Genomic DNA, 19,187 nt, shown 5'->3' on the forward strand with positions numbered 1-19,187 from the left:
CATTCTCAGACATGGTAAGTAATGCACTGTTTACCAAATCATCATGGATGTACTTGTTAGACATGCTTTGTAAGCCCTGAGTGACTGGGGCTGAATTTGTGGCTCAACTTGAGAAAGCAGCAGGTTCAAGACTTAAAGCAAGGGTGTGGAAACCTGCAGCATATGTAAGGCAAAAGATAAAGCTTTGGGCATTCATTGAACCCTTCATAAAACCACTAAGTCAGCTCCGCTTCCCTATCTTTCGAATAGGTATCAGCATTGTTTCCAGTGGGAGCAGGCTGCAGTGTCCTGATGAGCAGAGCATCTATGTGGTGGCCTCCACCTTTGAGAGACCAAGCGTCCTAGCTCAGACTTCCCAGGAACCCGAGGGTGCCGGTCCTCAGCTGTCAGGGCAGCAGTCTGGAGAAGGCAGAGCAACCTAGTCCCTCAGATTTGTGTGTGTGCCAAAGTGCAGGCGTATGTAAATGCCACTGGAAGTACCACTGACTACGTGGACTCCTGGCTCCCTTGCCCCACGTATTATTTCTGGGGCACCACTTTGAACCAACAGCCAACTCTACCAAGAACATAATAATAAAGATGCCCGTAGCTAGAGAGGAGAGAGAGAAAGAAAAAAAGGTTTGGACATTAGCAACGGCACCAGGTGTGCTCTGTGGAGGGAGCTTGGGATCCTGCGATACCTTCTGGGCTCCTGAGAAGGCGTGGTAGAAGCTAGAAACATAGGTCATGATGGCTTTCTCGTCAGGACGGGCAGTTCCAACAATGTCTGTCAAAAAAAACCTCACGTTAAGAGCATAATCAACTGATGGGAGGAAAGCAAAGGAGAGAGAGGGAGAACCACAGCTGTCCAGGAGGCCTGCTGGGGTATATGCTTGTCACAGCAATTCCACGGGGCTTCCCAGCATTCCCCTGAAGATGTGTCTCTCTCAGAAGCCAGGATCACCCTCCTGGTTCCCCCTCCCTCATGACAAAATTGCTTCCATGGACTGGCCATGCTAATGCAGCCATATGTCAGCATGTCTCGTGTCACAGCACTTCCCCATCCTGAGAACTTTACTGTGAATGGTTGGTTGAATCAATCCATACTGGTAGCAGGTTGACATGGCTTTTATAGATGTATTATACTGCAATTCCTCCACGCAATTCTTCAGGAGAGATCCTTTCTGCCTTCCTTTCCATGTCCTCATCCTCCATTTCCACACAATGATGGCTTGAATTCCAAAAGGCCCTTTCATTAGTTTCAGGGGAAATTCAACACCTCCAGAGATCAGAACTGATGGTGTGGAGGAATCCACATTAACTCCACTCTATGAGGGAGGAGAATGATCAGGAAAAAGCAATGGGAACATCTGCAGCGGGCCTTCTTCATCACTGCTAGCTTTGATGAGATCTGAAGCTAGATCCACTTATTTAGAGGTGGCTTTATTTCCTACAGAATGGCAGGAAGCATTCGAATCTACTCCAGAAACCTCATGATTTTTTGTGACCTCAGCATGATGAAGGCAGGGAAAGCAAGACTCATCCCTGTGGATGGGAAATACTACCTAGGAACATGAACATCCTAGTTACCCCAAAACAGGTTCACTGGTTTCAGCTGTCCTGTCTCCACCTTTCCCCCTTGTTCCCCTCACTTCCTTATTTAACAAAAGGCTTTAACTGCTTCTGTTGTCCAAACCAAGCCTGAAATACAGCTTCTACCATTGAAAACAGCTGGCTTCAGGCAAACAGCCAACAACTATTTCAGGCTGTTGTTTGTATTCCAGAGTTACAGTCTTCAAAGTCTACTGCCAAGCTGGTCCTGACAAGGCTCTGAGAAGTAATCCTTGCTGTCCCAGTGGCCTCAGAGAATCAGTCACTGTCAGTAGCAAAAGCACCTTTGAACAACATGGATCTCTGCCTTGGGCTCCAGACTCAGCCAGAGAAGGGTCTTCATGCCCAACACTTCTGAATAGTCAAGAAGCAGCAGCTTATCTTACTGTCACATCTCCAGAAGGAAGATTGCCAGCAATGTCAGAAAGAGCTCAGGAATAAATAATTCTGGAGCAAACGGAACACAGTCCTACACAATATTTTAATTCAGTATTAAGCCTGACTCCTGAAAGGGAACACTTCCGTCAGCAGTGGACATAGCCAGACGTTACCTATCTCTGCCTAGTGTTCTAACCCCAGGTTAAGATCTCCACACCAGACCCAGAAGGCTGGGTGGCACAGAAAGAAGAGGGGAGCCGAACATGTGGTTCATTATTCCATTGTAACTTCTTCCCTATACATTTATTATGTGGTAATGGAGGCAGCATTTGGAGGTTACTGAATTCTTGTACAGTACATGTCCACCTAGAAGAAGTGGGAAATTTCTTGAGAAAAAGCAACTTAAAACCCACTGGGTTCTACTTTACCTTCTGCATCCAGCATCTTGGGAATATCCAGGTATTTCTCAGCCACATCAAAAGCTGTGTTTAGATTAGTCAGAGGATCATCCTGGGAAAGAAACAGAGCCAGAGTATCAGCATCAACTTGTAACAAAGTACACAGCATTTCTCTCAAAACAGAGCTATTGTTCTTGGTTTGGTTCAGGTAACTGTGCAGTCCAGACAAAACTATGTGTGAATCCTCATGTAGCAGAATGAAACAATTAGCTTTGCTTTGAAAGCAGAGCCTGGAGACTCATGATATGATAATTAACGTATAATCTATGCACTTGCAACAAGAAGGAATAATACATGTTGTCTTGAACCTAGTTTAAAGTAAAATTAGCTTCATGCCATACTGATAGAAAACGGCCATATCTCACATTTACATGTCATGCTTATATTAGGTTTGCAACTTCCATTGTAAAGAACTGCAGAGCAGTGGATCTGTTAGAACATCTAAGCAATGCTAAAATAGCAACAACATCTGCAATGGGTGCTGTCCTTAGCTAGTGTACAGTTTGTTGAACACCAGTTGAGTAGGAGGAAGAGAAATGTTTTAATAAATCTCTAAAAAATAAATATATATGAAAGCACTCATTTTGTCTTGAGTATTGCTTCTCCTGCTAGGCACTGCACAGGACTTGTCATTTCCTTAGTACATATCTATTCTTCTCTGTATAAACCTTCTGCTGTGACAGGATGCACTTCACATACAGACATCAATACACAATAATCAAATCCTAACTGAAGTAAAATATGACTTATCATCATGAGTCACATCATAAAGGTAGCTAGATTTTAAGGAGCCATACAAGAGAACATGAAAAGCAGATGTCACTGGAAATGAAAGACCTCTGCAAATTGCTTCTCTGCAAATTGCTTCCAGCATTCAAGCATAATGATCAGCAGCAAGACACCGACCAACCAGTATGAGACCCTCATACAAGCTTGATTCCTGTATTCCTGTATACCCACTTCATGGATGACAAATGACATATGCACTATCAATTTTTGCTGTTGAGACAAGTGGCTCATGCTGGAGGAAAGGTTGTGAATAAACTGCTAGTGTTTAGTCACCTTGTTTGCTAAATGTCTTTTGGGAGACAGGAAGGATTGGGGTGGCACTCCATACTGTCACTTGTGGCACTCACACTGAGACCCACCTTAAAAATCAGGAAATAATGAGTATAATTATTTCACCTCCTTTCTAGAGTGGCATCCAAGTTCTGTTTCTTTTCTCTTTGAGATCATGTGCTTTTGCTTATTGCATTGGCTTGGAAGATTAAGCTGTTCCTGAACTCTAATCAACATGCAGTTTCCTTTGAACCTACCCAGCACAAAAGATGAAGCTAGGCAGGGCTTGGGCAGACAGGGTATGGGCATGCAGAAAAGCTCCCTTATGGCACTGGTCATTATGTAGCCCTTGGATTACAGCCTTCATGAAACTAGGAAACTGAGCTATTCTGAAAAGTAATTTCCTGCAGCATTTCCCTAGGAATTAATGGATGTATTATGTTGACATCACATATTAGCATCATATTCTTTTGGCTGAATGTACCTAGCAGTCATTAATATTTCACCTATCAAAGTAAATCACACAGCAGATGCCATCAAAACAGTCATGACCAGTGATCCATATTTAGTCCACTGGGACAAGTCAATATTAAGCAAGGAAATGCTGCATTGGCACACTGTGATGAAACCGGCAGCTGTTACAGATGGTGAAAGATCCCCATTTCAATGTCAAATAGTACTTTATTCCTATATAATACACTTCCAATGGTAACTACATCAGATGTATCTATATCCATCTCTTCAGAGTTTAGCAGCAGTGCAGGCAGGGGATTTTTATTATCCTCCAGGTACAAGGAACCACTTTATGCCATGGAACTAGAGGCTGATACCATTTCAGCTTCAGCTGACTGGTCTTCTGTGCCTGCTGTGGAGAAATCTCTATGAATCCGAAGTGTAACCAAAAGCCTTATCTGAGGAGGTGAGACTAGCTGGTATATAACATACCTTGTTCACTATGCGTAGACAGGGACATAGCCCCCTTTAGGAGGCAAAGTGCATGTTCTTTCCCTCAAGTGTAGGAGCATCCAGAAGTGCAATGTGGCAGCTCCCTCGCCAGTCCTCCCCTAGCCCATGTGCCACTTTTTACTTCTGTGGAAATGTCACCACTGCATACCAAATTTCAAGCTATGCCGACCATGAACACCATGGCATTGCTAATGCCCTGGCAGAGTGGTTAGTGTTAACACAGGCCCTTCCTGAGCACAGACCCATCTGAATGAGCTGCCTGATGATCTGTCAGCCTCTCCTGAAGGAAAGGGAGGAGCCAGCTCACTGCAGATAGCTTTCCTATCAGTTTGCAAGTAACATCAGGAGCAATGTTGCCAAAGGTTAAAAAGAAATTTTAAGCTGCAGGGTGGGAGAGGTTTCCTGATGGGAAAACTTACTGGGCTTGGGCACTCCCAAAGGAAGGGCTGGAAGTCTTAACATGCGGGAAACTGGAGACTCATCTAGATGAAGCCAGCAGACTTCCACTTCATATGCAAGACAGATGTGTGATCACACAGTCTCCTGGGGAATGAAGCTAAACACAGTGCTACTAAAAACAAGCTACCTCAGCCCTAGACTAGCTCTGAGATGAGCAGAGAGCTAAACCCAAACCTGTTCCCTGTGGGAAAAGCTTCACCCCTCATGGGCGGTGGAACTGCTTATCACAAAGGTGATGCTTCCTTGTGTAAGAGACAGGGCTTCCCTAGGGGCTTGTCCAAAATCACAACAGCTTCTCGAGCCCTGTGAAATTCCCCCAAGCTCCATCACTTTCAGTTCCATCCCATCGTACACCAGCTAATCATTATTTCAAGTCACCAGTTTCAGTTAATTCCCATGACAAGGGATAAAGTAGTAGAGACTGGTCCGGCAGCTACAAGTCTCACAGTGCTGCACTGCAGCACCATGGCTGCAGGTGTGCTTTAGGAACCCAAAGGCTGCAGAGCAAACAAAAGCCAAGTCACCTGTGCCCTGATTCCTTCCAAGGCTAAAACACACATCCCAAAAGAGCACTGACCCAGATGAGCTTCTGCAGAGGTGCCTCGGTTCCCCCTCTGCTCATACAAACATAGAACCAGCAGAGACATGAAAAGGAGCAATAACTTGCCACGCTCCAGCTGAGCCAACTGCGAGGAAAGCTATCCATGAAGGAATTACATTGTTTTAGTGGTGGCAGAGAGCAAACCTGCCCTCAACAGTTGCCCACCAGGCACATTCTCCACTTTTGCTGACTAAAGACTGCTGTGGCTCCTCCTCTTTCACCACAACCCTAACTCACATGGGGAATCTTCTTCTCTACTCCTCCAGCTATTTCCAAATCCTAGCAGCACACAAGGTTGCCATGGCAATTATTGCACTGTGACATAAAGAAATACCTTCTATTAACTAGCAATCAGGAAAGGAGATGGAGGGGTAGGAAAGTCAAGTGAGAGCAAGCACTTAATATATCTGCCGGAGCTGAACACACTAGGAAAGAAATCCAAGATTCATATTTTCAGGAATATCTGTAATAAATGCACCCAACATGGCAGTACACAGACCATGTTTCTACATGGATTGCGATCTATGAGGGGGTGTCTGAACCATCAGTCAACCATTGTACTTGATAAAAAGATCTTAGATGTGGCTCACAGTTGAGCTACAGTCAGGGGTAAAAGGAGAAAGGGAAATCCCGTCTTCTGCATATCCCTCACATGCAGACTATGACCTAATCTTGAGCTCTTATCTACAGTGAGCTGAACAACAGCAGACAGACCTGCAGTGAATAGAAACCATCTAAACAAATAAGTAGCTATTGTGTCAAGGATCACTAATACCAAGCTGGGTAGACTTGCACCTTTTATTCTGGGGCCTGGACTGTACAAGCGACTTCAGCTAGACAATGCATGTAGGCAGAAAAGAATTGTACTTGCTCCACTAATACAGCCAGACTAGGAAAAATACCCAGGAACATAAACTCAATACAAAACCATGCTGACGAAAGAAGTTGCTAACTTTTGGGAAGAAGACATGCTACACTGGCTACCTTTGAAAGGCATATCCATCTTGTGCTGACTCCCAACACTAAAACTGATCAGATAATATAATTGACTACTCTGCAAGACAGTAAAGATCTAAAAGGTTACTGAAAAGCAGATCAGGCATTGTACAATTCATTGCTTCAAGGATGCAGATAATCCGATTAACTCATTTACATACTATTTGCAAAATGGTTCAAGAGGCCAAGTCCATTAGTGACAGGCTTTTATGTTCATGCCCCCAGTAACAACACATGAATGATGCTCTTGGTGACATTTCACTTCAAATGTGCACAGACACAGTGAAACCAGATCTCAGCAAACTGCAGGAATGCCAGTAGGATGAGAGCCCACTTTGGTCTTCCATCACCCTCCTGGGTCAAGACACTGCTGGCAGCACAAACCACAAATAGCTTATTTGCATCATCCACTTTGCAATCTTGTCTCCAAGACATGCAGGAAGCAAACTTTGGAGCAGCTAGGTATCATGATATCAGTGGCAGCTTCAAAAGTAAAATTGAGTGTTACGGCAAATGCTTTTCTGGCAAGATACCTACATGCTATGAGAAGCTCAATACTGCAGGTGTCTCAGTGCTAAACTGGAAGCATGTGACAAGTGTCCAGTGAGGGCACACGGGCCCCTCAAGGAGCTTTTGCACTTGAACACGAGGTATCTAATTTCCACCCAACTCTCCACAGAAATGTTAAGTTTGATTTGACTCGCTAGTCTGTGACATTAACACAGAACTAGTCCCACATTTGGTGTTACTGAATTTGCCAGCTTTTGCTCATCAGCTGGGATTGGGGCATGTGTGTCTCATATAAGGCAGCCTGAAAGCAGGGAAAGTCAAGCAGGAAGCTCATTAAGTTCACGCTTCACTAAAAAGCCTGAATGTACTGATTCATCCCTTCTTCCTTCTCCCAATCCTGTAACTGCCAGCTTGTGCTGAAGTTCTCCAATTATGTTTATCAGCCTAATTCTTCTCCCTCTTTACTTTCAAGGACCCAAGCATCCAGTCTGACAAACAAATTGAGCGTACCTTTCGTAGCTTCCCATAGTCGATGAGCTCTGGACGGTGTCTATGAATCAAAGCACAGAAACCAAGGCCATCCTTCCAACTACGATAGAGATGGAAGAGAGGACAATGAACAGTGTGCTCAGCCAGGGAGACAGACAGTAACAGGTATAAGCATGAGGGAAGGCACCAAGATAGCAGGAAGACTAATTCTGGTATAGTTTCTAGCTAACAGTGCCTCTGTAAGTGCATGTCTTCTACCTGCATGAGACTGCAATAAAAATTCCTTTCAATCCCTACAAAAATCCACTGTGATTAGGACATGCCCTTTGCACTGTCACCTGCTTTTTGCCAGTTCTCTGTGATGAACTCTCTGTGCATGTCCTGTGGAGCATGGAAGGACCAGTGCAGAGTTCAGGGTTGAAAAAAGGTGTAGGTACAAACCATAAGAGAGGAACAAGTTCATTCCTTAGGGTAAAGGCAGACGCTCATAGCTAGCTCCACTACAGTACTGACTGGAGTGGATGGCACTTCAGCTCTCAGAAAAAGCGCTTTACATTTATATGGCTCATACAGCTCTCCAAGCTGTGATGGAAAAAGCACTACTATTGTGCAGAACCTTCACCGGAACATCTGCCAATTCGAAAATATCAAGAGCAGAGCAAGAAAACCTCTCATCCCTTCCCAGCTCTGCCATAGTCCATAGTTTCTGGTGCAGCCCTTATTTCACTGCTCCTGAAGTGTTTTCATAGAGCAAAAGCTGTCTTACTTAACCTGTAGCACATATGCTGCTTTCAGAGGACTTTATGCTCTGAAGAACTTTATGAAAGCAGCAATTGTAACCAGAATTGAGGAACTGGGATGTCAGTTCTCTGGGTTATAACCTCAGTCTTTAATTTCCTAGGTGTTTCTCTGAACTACACCATTACTGACCGTCTGCATCGCCTAGGGAGGTCTGTCAGGAACATTGCTATGCACACATTGTCATGTACCAAGAGACATATGAAAATAACACAAATTGTATAGCTAAGTTCCTGCTTGTAACTCACCTGATATGGAAGTTCTGGATGTTTACATTTTTGTAGGGGGCTGTCTTCCTCTGACACCATAACAAAAGTCCTTCTTTAGCAGATGTCTCTGCAGAAAGAAACAAAATGCACCAATTAGCTATTTTTCTTTGAAAGTGGGACTCTCTGGAGCATATGCTAGAAAAACAAGACCAACTCAATGCCTTGTTTGGAAGAGTCTACTAGGACAGTTTCACTACTTTCTTAATGAGGTTCTGTAGTAAGGAGACAGCTTTTTGGAATTAGAGAGGAGAGTTTTGTAGGACTTGTAAGAGATACATGTATTTTCAGTAGTAGTCCCTGAATCCACCTGCAAGAAATGCAATAGATTTCAGTATCAATGTTGGCTTTGAGGTTAGCCATAATTTTGAGCTGCTCTTAAAATCTCTTACAAGAAGAGAATGGGAAAACTTCCCAGTATAGCTGAACCTGTCCAGAAATGCCAGTGAAATGACAGGGCAGCTTGCCTAGGATCTTCCAGTGATTCAGCTAAGAGCACATTCCAGGCCTTTTAAGTGGCAAAGTCACTTAGTGACCTCAGTTATTCGTTGTTGAACAGTGGCTGGAAAGAACTGAGGTTTACCTTCAACTGAGATATCCTGAATGGCAAAACGAAGGATGATGGTCCAAATCATTCCAAGAGTCATTTTAACATTGCCATCCACGATTTCTAGGGGGAAAAAAAAAAAAAGTAGAAAGTGAAGAAGTAAAAGGCATCAGTTTCAAACGCAAATCCTAGTGGAATAGGAAAATTGGGAAGCTTTCCCTTTTGTAGATGGAAGAACTGGAATTGCAGCTGAAAACTTGAATTCCAATTCTTCCCTGCCTCCCCAGATGCTCTGCTGGTACAGCACAGTCTTGCCCAGCAGTACCCAGTGAGCAGACTGGTTCTCTTGCAGTATAATACCAGGACCAATTTTGATTAGTGTAATTCCCTACAGAGGCCTATAACCACCTTGTTCAGGTTTAATTCTGATCACTTTGAAGCCATAGAAGCCAAAGTGGGAAAAATAAAAGCCTTCCTCTCTTACTCTGGTATGCCTACTCTAAGTCACCTATGTAAGAGCTCCGGCGTAATTATACCAGAAGAACCACTGAGACTCCCCACTGCAGATCAGCTCTGACAGCTGATGCTGTCCTGTGAAGAAGACACCATCAAAACCCCCAAGAAACATCAAGATTTTAATTTCAAAATGTTGTTTCAAACATACACCAGACTGCCTGAATAGGACTTCTTTCAGTCATACAATTACAGAAAGACACAACAGAGCATTCCTCAAAATACATGCTTCCTGCTTAGAAAGGAAGCAAAGACCCATGCTGGCCCCCCTGAGCAGACCGTAACATAAACTAAGATGTTAAGCAGATTGTGCTTTATTGCTCAGTAGACTCCGCAATGTAAATAGGCAACGGTCAACAACTCATAGCCTTTAGAAAGCAACTGCTTGCATGTGTGAGGTGATAATGTGTTTAGGATGGAGGACCAGGGTTCTGAAGGGAGGTGCTGGGGAGATGCTGGCCCAGAAGGGGCTTCTACCATGTGTAGATTAGCACCAAACAGTCCAAACAGGGAGCAGCTGTGCCTCAAGTGCTGATCCTCAGCATGTACAAAACTTTCACACAGACTATATATACACATTACAGAATCTACAGCCTTAACTTTTTTGGGTAATGAAACTAGCTGAGCTGCCTTCTTCTACTCATTCTCTGGCAGGTTCCTGCATGGCAGACGGATCTCTCACAAACAACTCGACAAGTTACTAAGGCATTTTCAGTAACAAAAGGGTTTGAGTTAACCTACTGTTTGGAGGTAGAATAATTCAAGTCCTAACAAGGCTACCAGAAGCCATTTTTGTACTCCTGTAGACACCTCTGTGCTGCTGCTTCCATAAAGCTGCCCAGTGGGAACTCATCATGCTGGGGGCAAGCAGAAATTTGCTGTATAGGCAACTGCCACCTGTCTGAATCCTGTCACAAAAGCAACAATATTTAAAGTCTTCCTTTTCATCCATTAAAAATAGGTCCTTGTATTATGAAAAATTTTCAAAATGTGAACCCCAGTGTATTCAAGCCAACAAGCAGCACACACCCCACAGACAACAGGTCAGAAACTGTGTCCATCTGGTCCAAACTCCGGAAAGCCTGTGATTTAGTGACACATACGGTGTAACTTCCAGTGTAGATTAGAAGGATAATCTCTGCTGTGCTTTGACATACATTTGCATTAGGGATTTACAGATTTAAAAGGCAGAAAATAAGACATGCCACCTTGTTCTACTGCAGTAAACCGCTGTGTCCACTCTGCTCTGCACTTGAAGAGTACACACTTGTACTTATCTTGGTGGGGCATCAGCTTGCTCAGAATTAAATAGCCAACAACTTTTCACTGCAGTACAAAAGAACTACAGCTATTTTTGCTGGCATGAAAAAAATGTGCTTGTCTGCTGACAGTTTTCACACAAATTAATTTTTTACAGGTATTTTGGGGTTATCTGCTAGGCTGATGCAAGAAAATATAATGTGATGCCAAGTATATTCAGTTCTGCACTTCTTGTGTTCTTCAGCCCTTCAATAAAGCACCATAATCAACTTACAGGAAAATCCTTACTACCGTTAGAAATACCCAAGATGCTGCAGCTAAAATACAAAAGAAAGCATCCATTTTCAGCTTGTTTGCTCTGTTCATGATACATCTTTGTGGGGATTACAGAAAAGCAAAAACCCTCAATGCTTGTAAAAGCTAAAGCAGTTGGCAGGAGGACCCTAGGATGTATTTAAGATCCGCAACTAAATTGAGCTCTTTATTTTAATGGACTAGATTAAAATCTGATGGCAATACTTTAATGTTGAAATGTGCTTTATGAACACTAATAAATCAATCAGTGGGCTGGAACAGGTAATTAATGTTCCTGTTCCACAGATTTTAATTGGAAATAAAGGTCAAGATGCTTACATAAAAACAGATGGCGTTAAGTTGCTAATGTGGCATTAGAACTCAGCACTATGCTCAGGTCAAGTTCTCAAATTCAAGTTTTATAAAGTTAGCTGGTGGAGTTAGGGTGGAAAGTACCACTTCTCCCCCAGCCCTCTTCACTGCATTATTAATTTAAAAAGGAAGATGTGTGCTCCCTACTCCCATTTCTTATTTTTCCTTAGCAGTGAACCAAAGCAAAGCTGCTATGGAAGAAACCCAGAGTATTTCCACCACTTCACTTCTACATATAATTTTATTTTTCCTTGACATAGAGAAAACCCACCACCTACCAAGCAGATACTGATGTGAGTAAGGTTAGTGAGTGATCCATCCCGGGATGCACACTTAATGAACCACACCATCCCCAGTCCTTTTCTTATTTTTTTTTCCTTTTTAAATAGCTAACAAAACTGTTGTTATCTGTTAGAAGTTGGTAAGCATTTTTCATTTCTAGAGCTAAAAAACTTCTGGCAACCCAGTTACAAAGCCAGCCAGCCTCATCAGAAAGGCCATATGTTCTTTGGCCCTCACTCATTTGGTTTTCCACCCCTGAATTCCCCAATGCCAACCTCCTTTTCCTTTAGGATTCCTTCAGCTGCTGCCAGTCTCTTTCTAATATAGTGGAATATAGCCAAGAAAGAAAAGTGAAAAACATGGTTATAAAACAGGTTTGCATGAAGCTTTCTGCTTCCTGTTGATGAACAGAAAGTGACTCCACAGGACTTGTTGAAAAGTTGAACATAACACTGCAAATCTAGAAGAACCTAATGCTTAATTAAAGATACTGCGTTTGTTCCCTGCTGATATAAGGCTCAGTAATGTGAGAGCAATTCAAATATTAAAAGGCTAATACTCAGTATCTTCTGTCTAATTGTGCCTTCCAAATGATCTTCCTAGGCGGGACCTCTGCAAGTCTTGTCTGCACTTACTCCACCACCAGCAGCTGTTCGCTGAACAGCAGCAGCAAGTACATGTTATTAATGTGATTTACATTCAGCCTGGGGGTGGATCACTTGCTGGCTAAAGCTAGTGAGGCATCTACATCCACTGGAAGGAAATTTTTTGCAACAGCGAACATGCTTCCACCCAGCTTGCATGATTGTGCCACAGAAACTGTTTTCTCCCTAGCTACTTCTGAGTTGCCCATGAGAGCACAGCCTCTGGTTACCCCATGGTCAACTGGCAGGATAGCATTATGATCTGGGAACTGGAGACACAGAGCAACAGTGGTGACACAAAATAAAGGCTGGTCTGCATTTTATCTATCCTAACAAAGCCAAATAAAATAGGATAGGCCATCCATGCCCCTGTCTTTAGAAAGCATGTTGGTAATGATGGTCCAACCAGATTTAGGACAGCTGGCTGGCATTGTTGGTGGGAGTGTACATCTTGGCTCCCTAATTGTAAGTGGGCAGACGATAGGGACAAATATGCTATGTTTCACTCACTGACATAGAGAGACCATATTTTCCCCTCTTTCCACTGTAAAATGTATGCTTGCTCTGCCTGGTGCCTCAGTAGATGCTTTGCTCAAATGGGACTTCTGCAGTTGTTGAAATCTCTAAGTTTTATTTCTCCTTTTCACTTGTGAAGGTGAAAATAGGGATCAGTTAATTCAAAGTTATCTTTATACTGAACTAAGTCACATCTGTCCGAGAAAGCTACAACTTCTATGTAGATTAGAGGTGCAAATAAAACAGTGTTAGGGTCACATACTTGACCTATTCAATCTGTTAAATCCCAGGAGCATTTGACACCACAGTATGGAATCTATTACAGCAAAAGAAGCCTTCTGAGGTGTCAGATGACAGTGAGATTTAAAAGCAGATGAAAAACGTTTTGGAAGCCTCAACAGCCAAGGGACTTCCTTGATTCAGATTTACACAGATCTGCTGTATGCCACAACTGCTTTGATCCTATGGAGTCTGGGTAACAAAGATGTTTAGAATCATCTTTAATTGTTAACAGTCAAAGACGGTTGTAAAAAGCAGCTCTTATTACTTATTCTGTCTGCTTAGTTCATCCTTCATTGAACGTGGACATAGAATTTGTCCTGCACTCATGCTGTGTGTAGGGAGTCCTTTTCAACTCTGGTTCTCTTTTTACTGTGACACATCTGAAGAGCTTGGCTTGTAAACAGCTGAGAGGGATTTTTATTTGATGAAATGCAAGATAAATGCCATTGAAAACTTTTTTGCTGGCTTTAGCTCTGATTAAACACAAGGTTGCACAAGGCTTCAGCTAATCTGAGAGTCTCTTTGGGATGCTTTCTGGAGCTTATTTTTTAACAAAAAATCCCAACCAAACAACCCAGGACACTGATGGCCAATGCCATTTGTGTAGTGCACACAGAGAACTACAGCTGAGCCGCAGACCCTTCACACACAACCCTGCTTCCCAGCAGATACCCAGGCACAGAGAAAGCCACTTCGAGGGGAGGAGTGTGCTGCCTTAGCCAGTACGACCACACTGCTGCTGGATGGTGGTTTTATCCCCTGGGGGAAAAGCCACCTGGAAAACTTCTTAGATCAGTCCAACATGCTTGAGACGTTTACAGCTCATTTTCTTGGTGTCTCAGTGTATGTCTGGCTCATTTGCTTTTATCTTCTACTTTGCTGCTGCATGATGTCTTCTTACAGTCTGCAAGTAAGCTCTTAAAATTCATGCTCCAGGAAGTTTATAATCCCTTCCATGGACAGAGTTACTGCTGTGCTCTTCAAAGTAAAATTCCATTTTTATGGCTCATGTGTATAGTTTACTGTACACCGAGCACCTGGGCGGACCAGGCAGAAGCCTCTGCACCAGGTTATGTTTCCTGGTGACAACGAGAGTGGCCTGGGCTTAGTCTGAGTGCACAGGCAGAAGCTGGAGTGGGGGAGCCCTTACTGTCATCACACTTACGTGGCCTGAGCTGTCATTGCGGCATGGGCTCAGCATAAAAATCAAAGCTAACCTTGGTCCAAACTTCAGTGCTGTACTACCTTTGCTAGTATAAAGAAACCTATATTGTGTTCACTATGTAGCTGCATGGGCACAACGACATAGGAAAGACAGGAACATTTGGCAGAGGATGTCAGGCTCACTCTTTGGACTGATAAAAATCATGGCTTCTGTCACAAAATGGCACCTCTCAGCCTATTTCTGGACAGGGTAACTGCCATGAATACATACTGAACAATTGGGCCCAGGAGATCTTCGGTCACAAACCATTTTACTTGTAAATGGTTTCTAAGTGCTGTGAGGGTACAGTCACAGCTGATTCAGGAGCAGAGAGCAAAAAACAAAAATCCAGTGGAAGGAGAGGAAAAGGCAAACTGGTGCCAGGGACAGCAGAACCAGAAAATAAAATAAAACGGGATAGAGCAGGCAAGACAGGCCTTACACATGCTCTAGGCTCCCAGAAAAATCCAAATGACAGCAGGAGTTTTCCTAAGGCCGAAGGCCTCTGGCTACAGGTCCAGTTTGAAAAGGGTCCCATATAGATAGGGACTACTGCATCAGACATTGCATCAGTCTTTTCTGTAAGGGCACAAAATTACTTTAGATGTGCATTTGTGCTACATAAACAGTACTCAGAGCCAGGAACACCCTCAGGTTGCTCCTGTGGGAAAAGCTGAGAAAATTGAAGAAAAGTTTTGCATGCAAAATGTCAATATCATTGAGCCACACACCTATTGCATTTTGCTCTTAGTACCAAATAAAGTAGCATCTGCAATGTCCCTAGACACTAGTCTGAAATTGTTCCCAAGTCTCAGTATGCTGAGGCAAAGACCTTGGTAAAGCAAACATAAGCACCTGCAGTGGCTGAGGTATTCTGCCTGATCTGACACAGAACAGGATCACAGGATGGGCACATGTCTTGGAAATGCCCGCAAAAGCATGCCTGAAAGGCCATAACTGGGGACAGTCAACACTGCTCTGACCTCCTGGGCTAAGAACAGGCAGCGCTCAGCCCTGCAGCCCCTGACTCCCCCAGAGGAGCAATGCCCATCCAGAACCGTATCATGGGCTTATTTCCTGGCTCTGACATGGGTTTCCCTGGAGAAACCATGTAATTCCATCTGTAAGAAGGAGATAACAAACCTCCCTCATTTTCTGTGGTCACTGTAAAGACAAACCTAGAAATACCACAGAAGCAGAGTGTCTCCACAGCAACAGTGACAACAGGAATACATAGGCAGGACTCGCACACAGGTCCAGAGCAGAGGAAAACAAGTGTCATGAAAACACAAACCAGATAAGATGACAAGTTGTAAAGGTTTATAAAAGATCAAACTATCTTAGTAACTTGCAAGCCTTTCTGGATCTTGGGTGACATATCTGCAAAACAACCACCATCTTTGCTAAGAAGACAAAAATCCTTCACAACTCCCTGCTGTTTGCATGATCCGCAAGTTCATCTCGGGGGCATCCCTGGTGCTGCCCACAGTTGTATCTACCCCACAATACCCAGGCTTCCAGACAGAGCACCCGCCTTTCTGGGGTGCACAAGAAGCCTGGAAGCACTGAAAATTGAAGTCTCTGGAGTCCCTGACTTGTGCTGGGGATTGCACTTAGCTTTGACCCACGGGATATCCTACCACAATAGGGGATCTTTCCCAGCAGCTCTCCAACAAGCAGCTGCTATGCTTCAGATGAGACTTTTCCTGATCTGAGAAAGAAACCACTCAATTTGCTTCTGCCACTGCTCAATGTTTTCCTTAACTCATGAAAACCAGAAGAAGATCAGGAGGACCTGACCAAAAAGCCCATGTGGGAATCAGGTTTGGCAGTTTGGTGTGAAGGTGAGATTTAAATTCAGAGTAAAGGCATAATATATCACACATTTCCCTCTGTGACTTATTCTACAAGGATGTGGTAGAGCTAGGGAGGTACAAAGGGAAATGACATGCAGGTGTGAGAGAAAGGCAACAGCTCAGCACAGCTTGGGCCTAGACAAATCAGCTGGTTTCTTTACCTTCTGCTCCAATAGATACTAGTTTGACTCCTTTGCTGGCAATGAAATCCAAGGCCTTGTTCACATTGGATATTTTGTGCACTCGCATTTTGCCTCTTTCTGGCTTAGCCAAACGTTCACCTAATAAGAGAAAAAGTATGAATTAGAAAACAACTCTAAACACTTTCTTTCCTGTTTCCCCATGCTCGTAGCTCCTGCTGCTCAGCCAGGCAGAGGGTAGACCTCCCTGCACCCTTTCTCAACAGTGAAGGCAGGACAGCACTCACTGGTAAGTAACCCCAGAGGGAATTAGTATGTTTTTGTTGCATCCCAGATAACTTAATAACAGAACTGTTGGTACTGAGTCCTCTCCACAGCAGCCTTATAGCAGAGGTGAAAAGGTCCTTCCAAACCACACTAAGCTAGACAGTGGAACTAACCTCCATACAATCAGTCACAGATAAGGTGACCTGAAAAGACACAAACTTCCCTCCCCCCAGGTACAGATTAGGAGCTCCCCTCAGCATTTTACGAAGCAAATCTCTCCTTGGAACTCCCTATAAATATGAGTGTGATTTTCTTTCTCCCAGCCAGGATACAGACCTCCCTTCTCTCCAGTCTCTTCGCTGAATAGCCACAACTGCCTGTATCAGGAAATAAAATTACTTCTTTGCCAAGTGGCTTTATAACTGTAAGGGCTGTCATCTCAACTCCTTTCCATTACTTCTGATGTATTTCTAACTCTATGCAATGCTCTCTTACTGAGTGGTACGCATTTTACATGTTTATGAGGTAGAGAGAAGGAAGCAGCCTAGCTCCGAGGTAAATCTCTGATAGAAATAAGTCTTATGGCAAATGCCAGCTCCTGACAGGAACAAAGCTGGTCAATTTGGAAAAGAGCTTTCTTAACCTTATTCATTGGAAAGAGTTGCATTAAGTATAGTCATGCCCTTCCTGATAGGCTGCCAGTAACTATGCTCACAATCTGCTAACCAACTAACGCTAACCAAACATGCAGAGTAAGCAAATTAAAGCTGAGCAGACAAACAGGCTTTTCAGAGGAACCTCTACTAGAAACATAATCAGAGGGGACATCAGGACCCCCCTGTGCGTGACACAACACCAAAATATGAACAGAACAGCTGCTTTCAGATTACAAGCTCCAGAATACAAAAGACCAGAACAAAATGCAAGCAGGTTTTGCACTTTGAAAAGAAGTTATGAGATAATTAAAAAGAGATCAAATGGGCAAGTCCAGGCAAGCAATTACTCACCTGACCTATTCAGTTCTAAAAGTCTCCTGCTGTATCTCAGACCTGAATATTTAAGTCAGTGTGGCCTGACTCAAAACCTTTATTTGAGGTTGAAGGGTGAGAAAGAAAAGTACTTTTCAAAGAACTGTTTTTCATCCTAAAATCGCATGTTTTTTTCCTAACAAAGGAGTGAGGAAAAGGTAAAGGGGAGAAGACCAGATTATTTCCATAGCCATGCCCCACAAAACAAAAAAGTCTGGAAATGAAAATCCTTTCGAAGTGTTTCAGAGTAGGCTGGTGTCATTAGCTTTCAAGCTTAAGGATAAAACCAGATTCACTTTCAAAATTAAACACTGATGTCTGACAATTTAAGTAGAAAGATTTATTTATGGCACTACCTCCATCCCCGGATTAAAAAAAAAAACCTCTTTTGCTTTAATGGAGCCTCCAGTACACGTCATGGCACGCTGCTTTCTTTTTCCATTTGGATAATGCTAGTCATTCTGCAAGTGGAGCCATTTTCTATGACAGTGTCATAACGACATCTTTACATGTAGCTTCACAATAGATTCAAGCAGACTTATACTGCCAAAACCAACAAATGGGCCAAGCCAGCTAAAAAATAACCATTTACTTCAGCTCATGTGACTGTAACTAGCCTTGTAAAAAGAAAAATAAAGACAGGAGATTAGGTTTCGGCTGGACCAGCAAGCTGATCCAATTCACCTTGTGGCCGCATGTGCATGGCCAACACAAGGGAGAGCATCTAACTGCTCTCCCTGGGGCTGAGGAGAGCAGGACTGCTCCCTCTGACAAAAACAATCCTCGAGCAATTGATGGTGACTACAAAACTGCAGTCTCCCTCTCTCAAATACTACAATAGGATATTTGCTCTAGAATATTTTTGGGGGAACTTAGTCCCAAAACCCAATGGCTATTTCCTTCAGGCTTGGACTTTGTTACAAATGTAGATTTCCAGATAAAAAAAAATCATCTGTTTCCACACCATACATTATTAATGATGTAGGCTGTTAAAAGGGAAGCTTGCTAGAAACATGTTCTATTTTCAGCTATTTGCATCATTGCTTCATTTCTTAGTACTTCTCCCAGCTAAGACAATGGGAATGGTCTACTCCCATTCTCCAATTCTCATGTACTAGCCCAGGGCTGCACTTTAAAAGCCAAACAATGCAAGGACACGTTGGCATAGAAGTCGTTTACTGCAAATTTTTTTAGGAAAAATTCCAATCAGTCATTCCTTCTGCTTGGGGGAGGGGTGGGGGGAGGGGCCGTATAACTTTATTTCGGAAGGACTAAACATGAGCTTAGACTTTTTATGTCTTGTACATTATTTTTGAAATGGCTTTGTCAGGGGAAGGAAACGCGGTAAAAAATGAAAGGGTAGTTTCTGAGGGGAGGCCCACCTGTTACTGCCCACCATGGAGGCCAACAGG

General features: G+C 43.3%; 1 protein-coding gene across 3 annotated transcripts in view; it reads right to left on the bottom strand.

Annotated features, from left to right (window-relative positions):
- Nucleotides 1-19,187, bottom strand: part of ACTN1 (actinin alpha 1) — an 87,437-nt gene that overhangs the window by 23,787 nt on the left and 44,463 nt on the right. For all 3 annotated transcript variants that reach the window (XM_065686736.1, XM_065686735.1, XM_065686737.1), the window contains exons 3-8: nt 16,502-16,621; nt 9,154-9,240; nt 8,553-8,640; nt 7,528-7,606; nt 2,397-2,478; nt 681-766 (exon numbers count right to left, since the gene is read on the bottom strand). In XM_065686736.1, coding sequence (XP_065542808.1) covers nt 681-766; nt 2,397-2,478; nt 7,528-7,606; nt 8,553-8,640; nt 9,154-9,240; nt 16,502-16,621 — 542 coding nt within the window. The remainder of the gene's footprint in view (nt 1-680; nt 767-2,396; nt 2,479-7,527; nt 7,607-8,552; nt 8,641-9,153; nt 9,241-16,501; nt 16,622-19,187) is intronic.

This window comes from Lathamus discolor, chromosome 6, assembly GCF_037157495.1.
Source record: "Lathamus discolor isolate bLatDis1 chromosome 6, bLatDis1.hap1, whole genome shotgun sequence".
Lineage (NCBI taxonomy): Eukaryota > Metazoa > Chordata > Aves > Psittaciformes > Psittacidae > Lathamus > Lathamus discolor.